The sequence below is a fragment of the Brassica napus genome, chromosome A3, assembly GCF_020379485.1.
Source record: "Brassica napus cultivar Da-Ae chromosome A3, Da-Ae, whole genome shotgun sequence".
NCBI lineage: Eukaryota > Viridiplantae > Streptophyta > Magnoliopsida > Brassicales > Brassicaceae > Brassica > Brassica napus.
Genome location: NC_063436.1, coordinates 34,720,891 through 34,743,829, shown reverse-complemented (window position 1 = coordinate 34,743,829; position 22,939 = coordinate 34,720,891). Strand labels below are relative to the sequence as shown.

General features: G+C 39.9%; 1 protein-coding gene and 1 non-coding gene across 2 annotated transcripts; one reads left to right on the top strand and one right to left on the bottom strand.

Annotated features, from left to right (window-relative positions):
- Positions 1-16,389: 16,389 nt before the first annotated feature.
- LOC125607260 lies at positions 16,390-17,190 on the bottom strand. The gene is made up of 2 exons (XM_048777159.1): positions 16,987-17,190; positions 16,390-16,896 (listed from the first exon to the last, which is right to left on the bottom strand). Exons 1-2 carry the CDS (start codon positions 17,188-17,190, stop codon positions 16,390-16,392), a joined length of 711 nt encoding a protein of 236 aa, XP_048633116.1.
- A 5,360-nt stretch (positions 17,191-22,550) lies between these two features.
- Positions 22,551-22,657, top strand: LOC125607732. The gene has a single exon (XR_007338802.1). It is a non-coding gene; the product is annotated as a small nucleolar RNA R71 (small nucleolar RNA).
- The last annotated feature ends 282 nt before the right edge of the window (positions 22,658-22,939 follow it).

Sequence of the window (22,939 nt, the reverse complement as noted above, 5' to 3'; positions counted from 1 at the left end):
TGAATATGACTTGGTGGCTAAAACCATTTTGGCTTGATTCATAAAGACTCCAATAAAAGAGTTCGAAACGGGACTTGGAGGCGGCAATCTTCAAGGCTCGCTTTCACAAAGAATTCTTGGATATAGGTCAAAAAGAAGTGAACAGAGCTTCGTGGCTACCACCATTAAGTTTTGATTCATGTAAGCCTGTCCAATCTTGGTCACTGATTCTGCAATGGAAGCAGACTTTGACTCAAGAGAGAAAATTAGAGAGAGAAATTAGGAACTAACTTTTACCTGCAGTTCCAGATACTTGTCTGAAATCCTTGCATCCTATGATCGATAATCCCAAGGTAAAGCATTCACTTTATATTTATGCTAAGAAATGAAGTCTGTAGAGGGGATGTCAGACGTGAATTGCTGAGTTGTGTTATGTTAGAAATGGTTGTTTAGCTAGGATATTGCATAGTGTGCTTCCGTGATTAGGACTTTTTAGATGTGGTTGCAAAATTGTTGAGGAAAATATTTCTATGCTTTAAAATATGTAGTCCCTAATATTTTCAAACCTCTTTCAGAGAGACTGCATGTATGTTTTTCTTGAGGACAAGCAAAAGGGTAAGTCTGGGGGAGTTGATATACATTGGATTTGACATGTTTTCATCCATGGTATATAGGTGTTTTACTATATATATATATATATATATCTATTTTTTCTACTCTTCTAGGTATGTTTTCAGGTTCAGATACATTTCGGAGTAAAGCTATGACTTTGGAGCATTTTGGAGCTTAAAAGATATTTCATCCGAGCTGACAATGTAGAGGTCGACGAGAGGTAGAACAATCGATCGATGCACATCCAGTGCTGTCGATCGACACCATGAGATGCCTCGACAAATGAAGATTAATATCGATCGATGTACACAAGTACCATCGATCGATGTCGAGACATTGGACATGCGACATTTTGGATCCAGCGGACTTGAAGCCCAAGTCCAAGCTAAATTACGAAAATGCCCTGACGAGTTTTTAACCTAGTAGATTATATACTGCCTAAGTGTTTTGACGGCAGAGAGAGCTTTTTGTTATAGTTTTACTTTGAGAGAGAGAGAGAGAGAGAGTTTTGGGGAGAAGATCACTTGTGATTGGAACTCCTTGTTTTCATTTCTTTTCATCTATACTATGAATTCCCATTTCTTCATTGTCATGAATTGCTTTGCTATGTCTGAGTAGTTCATTTATTAGATCCAGGGTTCAGATAGGTTTGTGGGATTAGCCCCAAACTACAGATCTGTCTTTTTGTGATATTCATGATAGATTTGTATTCATTGCTTGTTTTAGCCTTGCTAACTAGAACATGATCATAGGATTGCATACTCAAGCACCCTTGTTATCCCATCCTGACATCTATCTATCATATTAGGACTGCTAGAGAGGGCTAACCGCCAATTTAGTATCTTAATAGGGCATATCATACTCGCGCATAGGCCTGGGTAGAACCCGTCGATCTATGTCCTCAACTGACTATCGGTCGACGTAGGTAAAGGTGTATCGTTCGACGTCCCTATAGGACCATCTATCGATACTCTTTTGTTGTCAACATACTAACCGTTGAGACACGAGTTCTAGTTTGTTAACCAGTGAAACATGCGACAGCTGATCACTGAGTTAAGCGGTTGAGCTCTAACATATCATGCATGCAGCAGATAGGCATCTATAGATATTATAATCTCCAACACCTGAATAGTGGCCTTGCATCTAATATCATTTCCAACCAAGTTACATTTACTATTTACTTCGCTTGTTACTATTGTTATTTCATTTAAAATTTACAACTCTTAGAATTAATAAACACTAGATTTAATTGTTCCCTAGCTCCTTGTGGATTCGATCCCTAAGTACTACATCTGAACCTCTTTTGATGCGAGTAACACTCCTTAGGGTAATTTGAGTGGTATCAGTATACATACATATATATATTGCATTTTTTAACATCACTCAATCAAATCAACGGTTGAATCCTCTAGACCCCTAGTTCCAATTTACAATGAATGAACTAACTAACAATCAAGACTCAAACAGACTCAATTCAAACAGACAGATCATGATTCAAAATCTAAACTAACATAGAGAGAATTCTACACTGGTACAAGATTTACGGAATAGACCCTCACCTTAGCAATGTGGAAAAGTGATAGCTATGAACTCCAGCTGCTCAAACAAACTCCAAATCTGAAATCAGGGCAAAAAATCGAGTCAGTACGCCCTTTGAACGGTCAAAAACGGATAATCGGCGATCTGGTCAAAAAGTCAACCCGCTGGTCAAAGGTCAATCCGGTCTACTCTGACCCAAGCCGGTCAACCCTTGACCAAATTGAAATCAAATTGAACCATCGGTTTTCCTTAACCAGATTCGATTTCAATTGGACAGATTAAAATTGATTTCAACTCGATGTAATCCAAACCAAACCAATTCCCAATAACTGATCGGTTTAATCAATAATAAAATCAATTGACTAACCGAACCGGCTTGACTGGTCAACGGCTTGACTCGCTGAGTCAACTCGGCCGAGTCACCGAGTTACCAGCGAGTTACCGGCGAGTCGACCGGCGAGTCGCCGTAGACCGGTCGCCGGCGGCAGCCAACGACGGTGGTGGCTTACCGGAAAATCACCGGCGGTGGCGGAAACCCGGCGGTGGCTCCTGCGAACGTCCGGCCGAGATGGCGGCGCGTGAGATTCACGCGCGAATCTTCCTCCTGCGCGTGTGAGCGCGTCGCGGCGGATCTCCGGCTGAAACTCCTGCTCCGAACTCGTCTCAAAGTCACGAACACACTGGTGGCCTTGAAATCGCGAAAAACTCAATGGTTAGAGAGATATCGACGATTTACCAAACGGCTAACACTTAACCAATCGGAAAAGGCGGTTTGCGGATTACCTAGGGAGTGAGACGGTGGCGGCGTGACGGATCTGATCTCAGTCGACGGTGGTTGAGACAGTTCACCAATATCTCTCTCTGACGGCTCTAAATTTGCATGGGTTCGACGCCTTAGACTTTTTCTTAATAAAATAATAGGCTACCTCTGTTTAAATCGGTTTCATGTAAACTGATTGGGCCTTGCTGGACCTGCGGAATTGGATCGTTATAATTAGATTCCTGAAAATAACAGCCCAATACATAAGAATAAAAAGCTAGTTTTATGGAATTTGACCTTTGATATTACAACTCTAAACAACCATGTCTCGTTTTTAAATTATTCGAACAACTGATAAGTATGTTTGTAATAATATTATAACAACCTACAAAATCACGTCGAAACAAAGATATATGGCGTCTCAAACAGTATATTATTGACTAATACTTGTTCTCGTTCTGTGTTAACTAATATTTTGGTCTCCTCTATGGTTTAGGTGCTAATTTCATAATTAATTTAAGAGATTGATTTTATATGTTTTTAAGATTTGAGTTGTAAAAGTTACTAGATTTTGATCTGTGCTTTAGAAACGCGGATATTTTTTCATTTTGTTGTTACAAAAATAAATGTGTAATATACTTGTGATATATTCATTTTATATACACTATTTTATTATTGACTTAACTTTCAAAACGTGGTAAACAATATGGAGTTCAACTTCTTTGAGAGTTGTCCATTTTTTTCACAAAGATTTTGATGTTCTTTTTTAATTTATTTCATTTGTTAGTTAAAAAGCTACAAATATTTTTGTATGAGATAATCATATATATTAACAATTATGTCGTTTTTGTATTGGACTTATATACTAATATATACGATGATAATTAATGATATACTTCTATATCAAAAAGGATGTTCCAAATTTATTGTTGTTATCTCGTGATATTAATTTGATACTAAAATATTATAAAATGGTAAGATATTAATTGTTCCACAAAATCACAACTATATAGTAGGTATGGGACATATCGGGTATTCGGGCAATTTTAAGGTATCCGGATCTGGATCCTTATCTCGCGGATCCGTAATTTTACTATCTTTATCCGGATCCGGGGTTCTCGGATATCTGGGTGTCCGATACCTTCTAAAAATTGTAATATCCGACGGATATACAGATCCGGATTTGGATCCTTAAAATAAATAAAAAATAATATAATAATATATATAAAATATTAAAAATAATTTAAAAATAAAAATATATATAATGTTTTTAATTATTTCTATGTATAATATTACAAAATTTACATAAAATTTTTATATACTATTATAAAAATGAAAATATTTTAAATAAAATAAATTTTATATATAGATATTACTATTTTTGAAATAGTTATTAATAAAAATTATGGATCCGGATATCCGGACTAAAAAATTAAGACATTCGGATCCGGATCTGACTTTGACAGATCCAACATTTTACTATCCGGATCCGGATATCCGGATTTTCAGATCGGATCCAGATCGAATCTCGGATCGAATCCGGATCTCGGACAAAAGTCTCATGCCTACTATATAGTGACTTGAGTCATGGTTAGTATAGAAATTAATATATTCTTCAATCATATCACATAAATTTGGCTGCACAATTTACAAAATTGTGTGTATCATTATACACCTCTTGCCTATAAACAGCTTGTTCAATATGATTCCCAAAAATATTTAATTTAATTAACAACCATAGAAAATGTAAATCAAACAAATAAGCATCGAAAACATAAAATATTGTCACACTTATATTTCAATCAATTGTAAGATAAATGCATCGATTCTTTTATATATTGTCATCAAACTACTCATAACCCTAGATTGTCCTATCATCTTTATTAATAAAGTATAGTTTTTTTTCTCTCCTTGAAACATTTTAGGAGACTTGTTATTCTCTCATTTGCTGAAAGGGGTGTTTTCGATTTGGGCTTTGGGCTTGAGGAGTTGCGCTTCTTATTTCTTTCGGCCCAAAATTCTATCAGATGCTTGGCCCAGACTGGCTTTTATGATTATTTTAGCAAGTTGATGTTGAAGCTTGTCGAGTGCGGTGACATTAAATCTACATTTTTACGATCACGTTGGATTTTCATCCCATTGATTGACGCTTTATCGTCTCCGTCAACGTCACACCATCACTTCTGTTAAGCTAAACCTACATAGCGTCGTTTTTGTAATTCCAGCTGTATAACGTCTTAGGCCTTAAATTGGTCGATGTAATAATGGATGCAGTTAACGCCACTCCTTCCACTTTGTTGCAATAAATACCGATCAGACTCATCCATGGTAACCGATGAAGAGTACACCTTTAAATAATAAGGTCATCTTTGCTTCAACTCATCGCTCCCTATACCGTAAATAACACTGTTGAAAGCCGGTCATTGTGAAGAAAGGAGGTGATGTACATATTGCCCCCTCAATTAAAAGGTAACTAAATTTTGACCCGCGCAACCGCTCAGATGTTTGTTTTATGTTATATATATATATATATATATATATATATATATTTCCGATCATTAGTGATATATATTTTAACGTTAATCATATACTTAAATGTTTATATAACAATTTCAAATATATTAATTTTATAATTTACATGGTATACTTAATGATTGCTTAAAACATCAGATGTATTTGTCACTTCTTATTATACATTTATTTTATTGTATTTAAATTTAGTTATTAAACAAAGGGAAATTACCACAAATAGCACATTCATAGTACAACTTTTCATGTTTACACTAACCACTTTTACCCTCACTTTTAGTGAAGGGTAAAAGACAATTATACCCTTAGGGTTAACTAATCTAAACTTAGGGTTTGGAGTTGAGGGGTGGGGTAGGGTTTTTGGAATATGAAATTTAGGATTCTAATAAATATATAAATAAATACTTAAAAAATATATAAAAAGACCCACTCTTCAGGCTGTATTTCTTTGTACCAATATATTTCATGCTTCTTGATATTAAATAATATATTATTTTATGTAAAAAAATTTAAGATATGTTAATTTTTAGACATGTGTTATAGAATTTGCTAATTTTAAGTCGTTCTGTTATCGTTTTATAATTTTAACGTAAATAGTTTATATTGAGGATAATAAAATTTATAAACTTATCAATTTAATATAGTTATCATATTTATTTCAATATAATAATTGTATTTTAACATGATGATTATTATTATAAAGTAGATAAAAATAGGATAGAATTTTAATTTTTCATTTTATAAACAATAACTTGTTATATATTAATGCATAATAATAGTTCATCGCTAATTACAAAATTAGTGAAAATATTTACATAAACTTTTTGAAAATTAAAATATTATTAAAAAACTTTTAAAAGATTTATTATAATTTTAGAATATAATATTAAATATATATTTATATTTAAAATGAAAAAATATAATGATTAAAGTAGTTACAAAGATTTCTTACATGTATAATATAGTTTGCTAATGTTAACCCATCTTACAAACATATTATTATTTTTTATTTTTGAACATAAATATTTTATACTTATGAAAATAAAATTTATTATTTATTAATTGTATACAATTTATCATATTTAGCTCCATATAATAATTTTCTTTTAATATGATTAATTATGATTATATGATAGATAAAAAATAGGAGATAATTTTATTTTTCATTTTATAAACAAAACTGAATATATTAATTCATAAGAATATTTCAAAATTAACTCTGAAATTATTTAAAATATGTAAATATGATTTTTGAAAATTAAGATCTTGTTAAAATCTTTTTAAACAGATTTTGTTAGAAATTTTAAATAAATATATTTATATTTAAAATGAAAAAATATATCAAACATACTATGATTAAAGTAGTTCAAAGATTCTATATATTATTAGCTTAGTAAAATATATTTAATAAAATTTCTAAATAAAAAAAAAATTCTAAATAACAATACAAATTAAAAAATCACACATGAAAGAATCCATGATTTCTATTTTAATAGATAAAATTGTATTCCATTTTAGCTAACCATTATATTTTGAAGATTCTGAGTTTAAATAATGAAGGAGATATGATCACTCCATTCTTTTGTTATTCTACTATATTTGCTTGATTATTCGAGTTGTTGATTCCAAGAAACTGAAGTGAGTGCACGGTCACCAAAACAGTTCTTACCAACTCCGAGTAGCTTTTCCTCTAGTTTTTCCAAGGAAAAGCTACGCGGAGTTGATAAGAACTATTCTGGTGACTGTACACTCCCTTCAGTTTATTGTGAATCTTTAGAATGAGAGTAATGCATCGTTGGATGTAATTTGATGTAATTTTACTTTTGGAAATTTTAGGAATCGTTGGATGTAATTTAGTCGTAATATAACAACAACTTTTCGGCTAGGAAGGGACGACCAGTGTTTTTAAAGATTATGACAGTTTTGGTTCGACCCGTGTTTTAGGAATCGTCGTAATGTAGAAGTAACGTTACAACGACATGGGGGTCGATTTTCCATTACGTCGAATTAGAGACGACCTGCGTTTATCAATTACGACGAATTAGGGTCGACACGTGTTTATACCCTAAAACCAAAACCCCACACCCCAAACTACTTAGTCTCATTTTACACTTCTAAACCCCGAACTACAAAGTCTCATAACTTGTTTTAACATGAAATTTGTTTTTTTTTTTAAACATTACTTTCATACATAAGCAAGATAATGAAAACAATGAGTCTAACAATATAATGAAACATATAGTTGTTACATAATTAAGAAATATGACATAATAAAATTCACTCATCATTAGAACCATCACTCGCCTCATCACTAGGATCATCATTTTCTTCAAATTCATCTTGGTTGCCACCATTTTTATCAACCATACATACAAACATTTATCACGTTCAACAACCTTCTGTTTACTCATAATTTAGTCGTTAGCTAGATGCTAATTTTTTTTATGTAATTTAGTCGTAATGCAACAACACTTTTATGACGACATGTAGAGATCGTCACAAATCATCGTAAATATTTCGTAAGGTTACGAAAATTTACGACAAATTAGTGTCGTTGTAAATTTACGTCGAGTTTACGACGATTTTTAATATCGATGTAATGTCAATGTAAAGTCATCGTAAAATTACGACTACACTTTTTCGTCGTAACGCGTAGTCGTTATGGCTACGTTTTCTTGTAGTGGTTGAGTTTGATTGTAAAAAGTACTTAAAATTATCCAGAGTTACTTAATTGATATTTTTTCGCAGGATTTTAGAAAAGATGTGTTGAAGAGCTATTCAAGAGTACCCAAAGGTTTAGCTTTTAGCATAGTTAATAAGTTGTTATAGGTTCACGATTTAAATTCTATGTTTATTATTTTCCTTCTCTTCCCATATATCTCTTGAAAGTTAATTTCATATGCAAATCAATAAAAATCTTGAGATAATGCATTAACTTTCTTTTACTCAAATTCTCGATATAGTAAGCAAAGTCTCTCCATCAAACTGAATGCAAAAAGAGAGAAAAATATTCATCAAGAGGTTATATTAGAGTACTTGAGCTCAGAGTAAAAGAGTTTGATATTCACATGTAAATGCTCTAGTTAATCTTTACAGCTGTACAAACTGAAGTACATATACATACGGTTTAGTGATAGGAAGCTAAACCGATGGTTAGGAAAAAGGAAACCTTAACCAACATAACCAATCTTGGTTTATATAATCTAATACCCACCTCTCAAGATGGAAGGCACAAGCTCTGTGTACTCATCCTGTCAAACAAACTCTTGAAGAGCCTGGGTTGTACTGCCTTAGTAAGCACATCGGCAAGCGGCAACTATGGTTTCACATGAAGTGTCTTCAAGAATCCATTCTTCAAGCACTCTCGAACCACATAACAGTCAATCTCAACATGCTTTGTACGCTCATGATATACCAGATTTGAAGCAATATACAATGAAGATTGATTGTCACAAAACAGAGTAGCCGGGAACAATGGTGAGCAATGCATTTCACCTAACACAGTCGTCAAGCAAATGAGCTCACAAGTAGTATCTGCCATTGCTCTATACTCATCTTTCGAGATACTCCTAGACACAGTCTGTTGCTTCTTTGATCGTCAAGATACCAAAGAATCTCTCAAGAAGACACAATAACCAGTAACAGACTGTTGAGAATCCGGACAAGCTGCCCAATCAGCATCTGAATACGCGGTTAATTTCATCTGAGACGAGGCTGAGTAGAAGAGACCTTGGCCAGGGTCATTTTTCAGATATCGTAGAACTCGATAAGCCATCTGTAAATGAGTATCTGTAGGAACGGACATGTACTGACTAAGCTTGTGAACCGTATATGTTATATCACGCTGTGTATGTGTGAGATATAACAACCGTCCCACAAGTCTTCTATAAGTGCAGCATCAGGTAAAGCAGTGCCAGTAATAGTAGAAAGCTTGACATTTGGTTCCATAGGTACAGACAGCGGCTTGCATCCAAGTAAGCCTGCTTCTTCAAGGAGTTATAATGCATACTTTCTTTCATTGATTGAAATGCCTGTTTTGTTTCTGGAAATTTCAAAAGTCAAGAAATACTTCGCTGGACCAAGACTGTAGCTTAAAAGCTATCTTTAGTAGTCTTGAAAGTAGCCACAACTAAATCATCAGTTCTTATATAAGATTGGAAATCACCCCACAATCCTATTCTCAAAAGGTGATCAAGAGTGATCCAAATAATCTATGCGGAATATTGACTCTCTCAATCCTTGGGTGTGACTGACTCTCTCAATCGATGGTGATCCTGACTTGTTTGAATCCACAAACAACCCTGAACTGTGGGTCTTTAGAGGCAGAAGCAACTCTCTCACTTAAGCAACTAAGACAAGAACAACTCAAAGAAACTTTCTTTGAAAACATAAAAAAATATGTATTAACTTTAGATTGAAAGGTGGTCTTTAAAATGCACGAACATGAGCTTACATAATTCTCAGAAAAAATAAAACTAATCAAGAAATCAGAAAGAGAATCAAAGAACAAAACGAAAGTAGCCGTTAGGCCATAAATGGCTTGCTTGGGCCAAATAAGGAAGGTGATGATTCTCTTGAGTCTTGAGAGTTTTGTGGGAAAATTATGATGCCTTGGCACGTCTATATTCAGTCTGAATGTCTTCATAAAGCTTAGGTTGAGACAATATAGCCGTTGGTCTTCAGAGCTTCCTTTTGGAAAACATACCGATATGATAAGTTGTTTTAAATGAGGATCCTCATGATCATATGTTTGCTGGTGCATGGTATGAACTTGTAGAACTCTTCTGGGTCAATTTATATGTCTTCTGGAAGCCTTTGATCGTGTCTAATGTCTCCTGGTTGGCAGATATTGGTTCGGCATTGATTGAACCGGCCATCTTCCAAATAAGGCAAGTGAAGAACTGGTTTGACCAGTTTTGATAAATTGATCATAACTTCTAATTCCCGTGGCCATTTCTTCTGATTTATGGCTTTCTGTAAGATAGGATATACATCTTGAAGCCCATGATTTATTCGGGAGGATTCCGCTTCATGGTTGGGCTGAAATCGTCTTCTAAAGGCTGGTACTCGCGAATAGGGGGCTGAGAAACCTCTGGTTTGTAAAATCCATAACTTTCTGGTCCGAGAAGATTTGAAGATGATTCCACTTGTAAATGAAACCTTGTTAAGTTTAGAATCCATGAAAATTATTTTATGAAGAAATTCCTCCTGGTTGGTAAGATATGGCCTTTTGATTGCACATATGTCCGGATTGGCTTCTTTACCTCTACCCAACTTCATGTTTTCCACTCCATGTATCCTGATTCCTTCCTCCATGGTTTATGATGACTTATTTCCTCATCAATTTCCAACGATCAAGATGTCATCAACATATACAAGAACAACAAGGAACTTCTTGTCGACATACTTGTTGAATAGAGAATGATCTGAATGGGTTTGAGTAAATCCATCACCAAGAATCACCTGAGGTAGTTTGTGATTCCATTGCCTAGACGCTTGATTAAAGCCATATTACGACTTGTGAAGTGTACAATCTGAATTCGGAGGCACCTTCCTCCTAGTCAACTCTTCATACCCCTGGGGCAGGTGCATATAAATTTCCTCATCAAGGTCTTCATTCAAGAACGCATTACTCACATCCAGCTGAGTTATTGACCATTCTTTAGCAGCTGCAAGCGCCAAAGGAGTCTGAATGTTCCAATCTTGGAAACATGAGAAAATATGTCCAGATAATCCAGTCCCTCTAATTGAGTGTAGCTTTTAGCCACCAAGCGAGACTTATGCCTTTCAACGGTTCCATCCGGATTATACTTGATAGTCTGAATCCATTTTCAACCAACAGGTTGCTTCCCCGGAGGCAGTTCACACACATACCAAGTACCACTCTCTTCCAAAGAAAACATTTCAGATTTCTTGGCACTTTTGGATTCATCTGACAGCATAACTTCTTTAAAAGATCGAGGAAGTTTAGTAGTGGTGATAGAAAGAAGAAAGTTTTTGTGTTCATCATCAAACTTATCATAACAAAGATAAGAAGAAATAGGATATGAAGTCGTGTTAGTGGGATGAATGATACACTAAAAATGAATCTTTGCTACTGTCAAGTTAACAGTGGTAATTGTAATATTTGAGATTCAATCCAGAGGACCAGTTTACTCTTTACTCTTATGAGTTCAATATTAAACTGAAAAACAAGTGGGGTTTTAAGAATTAATTGTGACACAAGTAACAAGAATCCCTAGATGATTCAAATTCGATTTAAATGAAGCTGGCTTAGGGTTATAAATCGGATGTCGATTGCAGAACTGAACAACTATTCAAGTGCGATGAAGTGCAGTCTAGAACTCAGATCACTCGGCTAGAACAATCCACTATCGTGATCTTGCTCCCTTTGTATATCGGTCTTGAGTCCTAAGCTCTCACTTGGTACAAGACGCGATAACAAGCCTTAGAGGCGAGATCTGATTAGTTCACTTAATACCCTAATATCTACTCTTGCTGATTAGGGATACAAAGCTAATTTAATATATGTCAATTTATCTCCTAAGCGATTAGCCAGGTGATTAAATCAGAGATCAAACATTAAGTGATCAGTTCAATGCAGGCAGTAAGAACAATATGAATGAAGAATAGTTAAGATCACTTATTTGTGTTCAGTTCATGCGGTTAACATCCTACAACCCTAAGCAAGCTTAGCCTACTACTCAATCATAATATAGGATGACACAGACATGATTTCTGAATAATACTGCATATAAAATAAAGTAGAAAGACAAGGGTTCAGGATGATCTTCTCGTGAGAATGAGAGATAAAGCCTTCTCCCTTACAAGTTGCTTAATCCAAAGAGAAAATAGTTCTCGGTCTCTTGCAAAACTAGCGTAAGTCAAAGAAATGATAGCGTAGGCCTTTTTATATGGAGGCGCTGGTGGTAAAAAGATAGGAGAGAGTGGAAACTAGGGCAAACTTCCAGAATAGGAAGTTTCCTTAATGATCGGGAGCAGTCAAACGCTTGATATCTTCGGGAACAACCTTCGGGTTGTTCTAAGTGACTGTTCCGCATCGAATCCTTCAAAACGGCATTTAACTTCCTGAATCTCTCTTCTTTACTCTTTCACCTGCTCCAATCCTGGAATGATATCAATTAGGCACGAATTAGGACTGAGAATTAGTTCAAAACACATATATATTGGTATTAAAAACACCAAATATCAATTCTCCCAGACTTAGATCCTTGTTTGTCCTCGAACAAGACCAAGCCTCAAGAACATGGAGAAAGGTTTGAAGGAGTGGGAACTCGCTTTCTCTGAATAACCATGCTCTTACCACACATCTCTGAACCATACAAGCTGTAGACTTAGATCGCACACCCTTACCAGAACACCCACGATCGCTGTTCGAAAATCAGCTCCGTACTCTCTATCTCATACCTGAAAAGGTTGCACTATCGAGACAAAACTCCTTAAACATTATTTAGGAACAGCGTGAGCTTCTCATTACAGACACTATTCAGGGTAGACGGGTTGATAAGGAACATGCTGTTTTATGGTGGAGCTGAGAGTGTTTAGGGGTTACCGTGTTTGAGTGTATGCAGGATATCGCGCAAAATAGCAAGAGAGGACGGATTTATTGAAGCCCACAACCCTTACTCGTTTCTGCTTCACGGATTGGGTTGTTCTCCATTTCGGATCAATCATGCGACTGTTCTCCAGCTCTTGACTTCTTTTTATTTATTCCTCAAAAAATCGGTACCAACTCCTTGCTCAACCTTTTCCAATGACGTGCATCTCCCAAAATTACCTCCCCCATCTCCAAAAACAAATAAAAGTATACTGGTCTTTTTTTTTTTTTTTTTTTTTTACAAAAGTGATGGGGTTTCGAAGAAAGGTATCAGGATGAATGTTTTACAGCCACTGGGGGTTTATTCTTTTGTTTCTCACGGGTTGCATTGTTCCTCTTGTTAGATCACGCACCCTTGACTGTTCCTCTCCTTGAGGATTGATCTTGTCGACTGTTCTCATTCTGCTTGCTCTCTTCTTTGAATGTAAGGCATCAACGAGTAAGGGGCTGTGTCAATCCTATCCTCTCCGGCTTTTTTGCACATATCTGCACATATGACATTGAAAAACAGAGTGCATGAGGGTGAAAATAAAGGCTTAGGTACAAGGTTGGAACTAGCTAAAGATGAGCTAGCCGCTCAGGATCAGCAAGATTGGTAAAAAGAGTAAGAAACCCTGAGCGTGTGTCTCGTTTCCCTGATCTAGTGCGCATAACAAGAAGAATTTCTGTCAAGATTAGGTTCAAGTTGGGTGGAGTTGAGTCTACCCAGTGTAACCTGATCGGATGAGAGCTTCTGGAGAATCAAATGAGATAAGTCGGAGGGTGTTCCAAGTCCAAGTGTGGGTTCTTTCATCACTGCTAAGGTCACTGGATAAGAGTGTTAGAGCACGAGGTGGTTAAAAGAATATATCACAAGGTCCTAATTCTCACAAGAATTTTAACTGACTCGATCCTAAACTGACTCGATAAAACATCCAAATGACACAAGGACTGACTCAAAAGCAAAGAAATAGAGTTTCAGCACACAGTGCTTCCCCCATACTTAATCTACACCATCCCTGGTGTAAAATGAAGCTGAGGTCAGCCATAAAGCAACACAATGCATAAAACATAAAAATAAAGAGTTCAGATGGATAGAACAATGGATAGAGAATAGTTCTGCGGACTCAGTCGGACTCGCCGCTCTCGGCTGGATCAAAGGATCGTCTGTTGCGCGAGCGACGAACCTCCTCTGTTGAAGGGCCCGTTCCCATAGGCTCCTTTCCTGGTCGGTGCGGTCTTAGAGTCCGCTCCGCTGGAGACTGTCGCTGGGTACTCCCTCCAATTTAGCCGCCAGTGACGAGATGGAGTATCCTCCGCATGAGGCTGTTGTTCTTCCGCTGCGAGTCAACCATCCAGCGTCAGTAAGCTTGATCATCGGTTACATCAGCCAGCTCTCCGAGGTCGTATGATGGTTCAGCTTCTGGGGTGATGTCCTCAACGTCATCCATGTCCGCGTCAGGTGCTGCAGCACGTGGATCAGTGCAAAGGAGCTCGGGTGGAGGGAGGAATCGTATGTTGTCGAACACGCTGAATCTGGTGATCTCGGGGTGCGGCAGTTTGGTGAACAGCTGGGTACCGGCTTTATCGAAAAAGCTGTAGGTCTCTTCATCACGCATGATGTGGCCATAAGGTACTTGATGTCGAGGTACTGAACCTCTTTGTTGACGCTGTAGTTGCTGAGATCAATGCCAAAATGTCTGAAGAGAGGTGTGAGCAAGCTACTGCTTCTGTCCTTCTTTTTCGAACCATGCATAAGACACTGCCGCCTCTCGCAGATCATGGTCATGAAGTTGAAACCGGGGTTCGTCTTGACCTTTTTGATGGGAATGCCAGACCCAGAACCTCGGATTTCATCCTCGATACCAGCGTACAAGGTTTGCAGCTCCCCGTTGGTGACCTTGGAGGTCAGATCCTTAGCGAACAGGAGGTTTGAGATGATCTTTGCAATGACCCGAAGCGCTGGGTTCCTGATCTGCGACTGGTAAGCCTTTCCGGGTGTGAAGGTCCCGTTCGCAATGCAGTCCCAAAAGGCGTTTGAAGGAGAGAACTTTTTCGCCACCGCTACTCCTTTCGGTTCATTGGCTATCTCATAGATCTCATTGAACTTGTCGAGGGACAAGGAGCAGTACTCTCCATCTGCCATGAAAGAGAACGAGCAATTGGCGTAGGAGGGTGCATTGGAATCCTCGTACGTGATCATGGCGGTGGCGAGCACTTGGCGAACAAGGTCTGGGTAGAGCTCGTGTGTTGTATAGCACAGAGGAGCTATCCCGATGGCGTGCAGCATTTCGAACACGTCCTCGTCGATCCCAAGATCAGCCAAAGTCTCCGCGTGGCAGAAACGAGTGGGTAACATGTCAACCCGGAGGAGGGCGTTGTAGCACGCTGCTGTTCCCTTATCCCACCCCTTGCACTTAAATTCCAAGAGCAATGGGCTGTCGAGATCAATCGGTTCACCCTCTTGTTCCCGGGGCCATGGGTAGGTCGCAGAGGTTTGTTGCTGTGCTTGCGGGGGTGGCGTGTTGCAGGTAGCTCTCGTTCGCTTGGCGGATTGCTTAGTTCTTGCCATCTGCAAGGCAAACAATAATAAGCATTAGTTCCATTATGTCGCACAGAAGAAATGGAATCGAACTATTCCCATCTCTCCTTATGCGAACCGCAATTCGCTTTTACTTCAACCAACAAATCAAAATTCAACCCCATGACTTCATTCAACTATCCACAAACTGAACAGTTCTATCAATCACAAATCGCAAATGTGAAATGAGGAATGAGTTCATATTCTAAATCAACCCTAACAGCGCAAGGGAAAATCGAAATCAAGTAGTTCAACAAGAATCGATCTATGAAGCGGTTAGAACTCGAACTTTGCAAACCGAGTTTTTGCGATTTGGATGGCGATTGTCGAACCTCGTACCTCTAGAAACTGGTGAAGTGAACTGCAAAGACAGAGAGAACTCAAGATTCAAACGAGTGAGAAGCAAAAACCACTTAAAACGGTTGAGAATCAAAGATTTGGTGGTTGCTTAAAAATCGCAGGGGGAAAGGTCAGTGTACGGTGCAGTGAAAGGGGAAAGTGGAAGGGTGAAGCCTTAAATAGGCAAAACCCTAGCTGCCCCCGAAATTCTTTTTTTTTTTTTTTTTTTGGTTGGGAACACTTACATGGAACAGTCAATGGGTTGTTCTACCAGAAGAACAGTCCTTTGGTTGTTCTGACTGAAGAGTCCGATTTTTTTTCCTTGTTTTTGAACTACAAAATAAATCTGAAAAGAAATAGAATAAACTATGGAAATCAATGTACGTACTAACCAGTGGGTTGCCTCCCACTAAGCGCTTGGTTAAAGTCATTAGCTTGACTTGGATTAGCCGATTAGGCTGATGGGGGATCACTTAGGGGAATCTCTTCTCCCTCTTCGATGGTGGAGTCAGCAAGGTAATGCTTGACGCGCTGTCCGTTCACTACGAACTCGTCTCCTTTTCTGTCCAGTAACAAAACAGCTCCGTAGGGTCGAACTTCCTTTACAGTGAAGGGCCCCGACCACCTAGACTTCAACTTTCCTGGGAACAATCTCAGCCTCGAATTGAAAAGCAAGACCTTATCGTTGGGTTCGAAATGTCTCGCAATAATTTGCTTGTCATGGTAGGCCTTGGTCTTCTCCTTGTAAATTTTGGAGCTTTCATAGGCGACGTGCCTTATCTCCTCCAGCTCATGGATTTGGATCATGCGTCTCTCGGTTGCTGGCTTGATGTCAAAATTCAGTAGCTTGACTGCCCATGCAGCCTTGTATTCGAGCTCGACAGGGAGGTGACATGCCTTACCATATACCAGGTGATAGGGGGTGGTCCCTATAGGCGTTTTGTAGGCTGTTCTGTAGGCCTATAGTGCATCGTCCAGCTTAAGTGACCAGTCCTTTCGTGAAGTGTTGACAGTTTTCTGGAGGATGCTTTTGATATCCCTGTTGGAAACCTCAACCTGTCCACTCGTCTGTGGATGATAAGCAGTTGCCACCTTGTGCTTTACTCCATTCTTCTTCAAGAGGCCCTGAAATGCCTTGTTGATGAAGTGTGTTCCACCATCGCTAATTACCACCCGAGGCACTCCAAATCTCGGAAAGATGATGGAGCTGAACATCTTAGTCGCCACTTTTGCATCATTAGTAGGGCTCGCCATCGCTTCTACCCACTTAGATACATAATCTACGGCGACGAGGATGTACTCATTCTAGAAGGACGGAGGAAATGGTCTCATGAAATCGACTCCCCAACAGTCGAATACCTCAACCTCTAGAATGTTCCCAAGTCGCTGGCATGCATCGCAGCTGGCTATGTAGGCGTGAGCATCCCTGAACATTGTTGGCCACCAGAACCCTGCTTGAAGGATTTTGGAAACCGTTTTGAATGTAGTGAAGTGGCCTGCGTAAGATGAACCATGGTAGTGATGTAGGATTCCGGGAATATCTGCCTCTGGAACACACCTTCTGAACAAGCCATCCTTGCCATGTCTGTACAAGAACGGTTCATCCAAAACATAATGCCTCGCCTCCCTTAAAAATTTCCTCTTGTCATTTTCGGTGAACTTAAGAGGTTGCTTATCAGCAGCTAGAAAATTCGCAATTTCAGCAAACCACGTGAGGTGAGAGTACTGCTTTTGGATCACTGCGACTGGATGTTCCGCGATGTGAGAACAATCGGGTCTCCTTCCCAGAGGTTGTTCCGCGATGCTGGAACAGTCTGATGTGATTCGCAGAGGTTGTTCCGCGGAACGCAGACCAATCGCGTTGACGTGTTCCACTGGGTGTTCTTCATCAAGAGTTGTGTCGTCATCAATCTTCATTTTGGACAGGTGGTCTGCAACCCCATTCTCGACTCCTCTCTTATCCTTTATCTCAAGATCGAATTCTTGGAGGAGAAGAATCCACCTTAACAACCTCGGTTTCGCATCTTTCTCTGTGAGCAGTTACTTAAGAGCAGCATAGTTTGTGTGCACAATCACCTTAGATACTTCTCGAATGCAAAAACAATAGCCAGAAGTTCTTTCTCTGTCGTAGCGTATCTGCACTGAGCTTCATCCATAGTTTTCCTTGCGTAATAGATCACATGAAGTTTCTTGTCCTTGCGCTGCCCAAGTACTGCTCCAACTGCAAAGTCGCTTGCATTAGTCATGATTTCGAAGGGGAGATCCCAGTCTGGCGGTTGCACAACAGGTGCGCTGACTAGAGCTCCTTTGATGGTGTGGAATGCAGCTAGACACTCACTGTCGAAATCGAACTTGATCTCCTTGCAGAGCAGTCTGGTGAGTGGTCTCGCTATCCTTGAGAAGTCCTGGATAAACCGTCTGTAAAACCCAGCGTGACTCAAGAAACTCCTGATGGCTTTCACATTTGTTGGTGGTTGCAAACTCATCATCACCTTGATCTTTGCCTTATCCACCTCAATTCCTTTCTTGGAGATCTTGTGCCCCAGAACAATCCCGTCTGTGACCATGAAGTGGCACTTCTCCCAGTTGAGCACGAGATGTTTCTCCTCACACCTTTTTAGTACCCTGCACAAGTTTGAAAAACATACATTAAAGGAGCTTCCATAGACGCTGAAATCGTCCATGAAAACTTCCATAATGTCTTCGATCAGGTCAGTAAAGATTGACATCATGCAACGCTGAAATGTTGCTGGCGCGTTGCACAGGCCGAATGGCATTCTCCTGTAAGCGTATGTTCCGTAGGGGCAGGTGAACGTCGTCTTCTCCTGATCGTCTGGATGGATAGGGATTTGAAAGAAACCTGAATAACCATCTAAAGAGCAGTAATATGGGTGGTTAGCCAATCTCTCAAGCATTTGATCAATAAAAGGGAGTGGGAAGTGATCCTTTCTAGTTGCTGCATTTAATTTCCTGAAATCAATGCACATGCGATGTCTTGTCACTGTCCTAGTAGGGATCAATTCATTCTTTTCATTTGTGATAACAGTGATCCCACCTTTCTTGGGTACTACATGAACATGGCTGACCCATTTACTGTTAGATATGGCATAGATTACACCTGCTTCAAGAAGTTTCATAATCTCTTTCTTAACGACATCTTTTAGATTCGGGTTTAACCTCCTCTGATGTTCGACAAAAGTCATTGATTCATCTTCTAGGTGTATTCTATGCATGCATAAATCAGGTGAAATGCCAGGTATTTCAGCTAGCGAATATCCTAATGCTTTATGATATTTCCTAAGCTCACACAAAAGCAATGCCATTTCCACATTATTTAGCTCAACATTCACAATTACAGGATATGTGGAATTCAGACCTAAGAAAGCGTACCTGAGCCCTTGGGAAAGGGTTTTAGCTCAACCTTGGGAGCTTTAAGCTCGCTTCAGGGGTCCTCTGGTTGGTTCGAGAGAACAGGCGAGTTCGGTGTAGGGGTCGCTCCAGGTGGAGTGGTTTCGTCCCTGTTGCTCTCCTCCCCCAGACTTAGACTCGCTACCATTCTTCCCATACTCCTTGCGGAGTCAAGCATCTTGGCATACCCATTTGCATCAATGTTCACTACACACTGCTCGGCATCAGCTCGAACTAGTGCAAGCTCCAGTGGGTCTTCGGTAAGAATCTCTCGATCATTCCTTCTCGTGGCTGGAGTGGATAAATCCCTTCATCGACCTCAAAGGTCTGCCCATCCAACATCGGCTTCTTTAGCAACTCATCCATCTTGAATTGCATAACTATGTCCCTTCAAGGAGCATGCAAAAACTGTCTTCCCAATCTGGATAGAGAGGACAAACTTGCCGAGGTCTCCTCGCTTCTTTATCTGCCTGTTCTGAAGCACTGCGCTGCACTCCTTGGAAACCGTCATGAATTCGCTCTCCTCTGATATTTTTCCTCAGATCAATCCCTTCATAAAGCTGCGCATGGAGGGCATCATCTGGATCGCATCCATCAAGGGGAGTCGGACGGCTAGATCCTCAGCATCTTCATGCACTTCGTTTCCTCTATGTCCTTACGAGTGGCCTTCGCTGGAACAGGGTAAGGGACCTTAGGAATGTATTCGCGAGGAGGAACAACCTCTAGGATTGTTGGGGTCAAAATCGGTCACGACGGAATCAATGTCTGAAAGTCCGTAAAAATCAGCATACACGTTTTTACGAAAAGTAATCTTCGTAAAGATATCTTTACGAAGAGCCTTGCAGTAAAATATCGTCCAAATCTCAATCGAACCACTAAATACCGATTGTCCGAAGGCAACGGACATGTATCCAAATCGGCCGCGGACAAGCTCGAGTATGGAAATCAGACCGCGGACAAGCCAAGCTCGATCAATACGTGGCGACCAAGCATGCACACAGCTCGGTCGCTACGTAGCGACCGAGCGTCCGTCCTGCTCGGTCGCTACGTAGCGACCGAGGTCGGCCAAGATCGGTCGCTACATAGCGACCGAGCGCTCGTTCCGCTCGGTCGCTATGTAGCGACTGGGCTCGAGCCAAAGTTCCGTCGCTGCGTAGTGACCTAGCTCTTCCGAACATCGGTACGACACCTGTACATGCATTCTCGTCAAACCTTCGAATGTTATCTCCCGAAGACCGTAGCGAGCTCAGTCTATGTTTTCCGCTATTCTAAATCATTGATCAAACTTCGCGGATTAGAAACCACGGAAAGTTCTTTCTTTGTCGAAAGAAATCGTAGTAAACGCTTCGAGTCGGAAGACGGCCCAAAGGGACCTAAAACACGACTCGAGGCTCATCCTGCGATTTCTTAACTAAAAGCCCGTAAACCACAACACGGTTTACGCTTGGTCCACAAGAAAGGATAAATGTCAAGTTTCCGCGGATAAATACGGAAGTTTTGAAGATAATTGTGAAAATCGGGAAAAATGAAATATCTCCATTTTTATGCTATGACGGCTTAAGGGCAGAAGAGTAAAAGCGTAAACCGACCTTGGAGCTAGTATATAAGGAGTCCTAGGCGAGGATCATAAAAAAACTCTCTTTAGATTCGGAATTCTCTGCACTTAGAAACTTTAGGCTTTATTCTCGACAAGTTCGGTTTCTATGACTGGCACTCAATTACTAGACGAACTCGCCCAGGCAGTTCGATCTCTTGTCCAGCTCTATCAATTGAACTACGTTCGGCTTGATCCTCAAAAGGGGTACGTAGGCAGCCTTTAACAAGGTTCAGTCCGAAATCAATCAAAAAACCTTTTCTTTATCTATTTCGTCTTTCGTTATCGAGCTGCGACTCAACTAGGTTTGAGCTATTAGGTCGCTAGAACTAAGTAACTCGCTGACAGCCTTTGCGGCCAAAGCTTTCATGATCTCTTGTAATGATCGCAACGCTCTTACGCGGACTCAAAATAAGATCAACTGTTTTCTCTAAACTCGTTTGTTATCTTTTCATAATTTCCGCATATATTTGGTCACTTGTCGTTGGCACTCGCAGAGATCTGGGACCTCTGGGAAATTAGGGTTTTCCTAGTTTCCTTATTTAAACGGAAATCGACAGTGCGAATTTCGGTTCCCACAAGGATCGGGCGCACCGCTTCAGCTGGTTGTTCTGGCCCTGGCGAACTTGTTTCAACTGCTGGTTCTGTATTCCTCTCATCTGCCTGATCGGTTGGTAGTTGTTCCGACTCTTTCTGCTTCCCTTTCTCAGCCGTGGTGAACTTCCTCCTCTCTGGCTCGGAAAGTTGCTTCCCGCTCCTTAGCTGAACCGCATTGCACTCCTTAGGGTTTTTCTCTGTTTTACCAGGTAGAGTACCTTGCTGCCTCTTGACACTCTCAACAGTCTGAGCTATCTGAATGTCCATCTGTCTCATATGGCTCGCGACATTATTGTACTTGGTGCTCAAATCTCCGAACATATGGTTCATTCTGGTATTGATCTTGGTAGTAACCTGGTTCAAAGCTTTCCCTTGGAGTTGTTCTCCTTGGAGGAGCTGCTGCAACATAGTTTTAGTTTCATCTCGCGGAACAGCGACATGGGTGAAAGTAGCGGCCTAAGTGTTCTGGTGGTTCTACATCTGAGGTTGATTGTTCTGTGGTTGGCTTATAACATAGGTTCGGGGTTGATAGTTCTTGTGATACCCCGCATACTGACCTTGGTTGCTCTGTGCCGGATCAACTGGTTTGTCCTGCTTAGGCCAGAAAAGCTGTGGATTGTTCCTTACGTTAGGGTTTGGGTGGTAGTTCTTCAGCTGCCACCCTTGCCCATTTACGTAGCTCACTTCCTGCTGATCGTCTCCTGCTTGTTCAGCTTCAAACGCCTTGTCGCCTGCACTCTTCTCAGGAGTTACTTTTTCCATTATGAAAACTTGGCTCTTGTTTCCCTTAAGCAGTTGGTCCACCTTCGCCGCTAGGTCATCTATACTGTTCACACTTTTGGAGCGATCATGCTCCTTGTTCTTGTTGAGTGAACTTGAAGCCATGTTCTCAATCAGCGCGAACGCACCAGGTGTGGTTTGAGTCATGAAGTCTCCGTTACTAGAGGAATCAAGGGTGTTCTGGTACTCATAGCTCACTCCATCGTAGAACACCTCCAATATGTAATCTTCATCAAACCCATGGTGTGGGCACTCTCTCTGGTACTTTTTGTACCTTTCCCAAGCTTCATAAAAAGGTTCATCAGATTTCTGCTTGAAGTTGGAGATTCTATGCCTTAGAGCCGAGGTTTTGGACTTTGTGTAAAAGTGGCTCAGGAATGCTGATCGAACCTGGTCCCATGAGGTTAGAGAACCGGTTGGGAGAGATTGCAGCCAGCGAGAAGCTTTCCCTTCGAGAGAGAATGGGAACAGCGTCCATTTGACATAATCCGGTGGCACACCATTAGAGCGAGAGAAATTGCAGATCCTCTCAAAGGCCTCTATGTGGTCCATTGGTATGTCTGAAGTGAGGCCGCTGAACGTGCTCTTCTGTACCAGACCTATCAGTGCAGGTTTGATCTTATA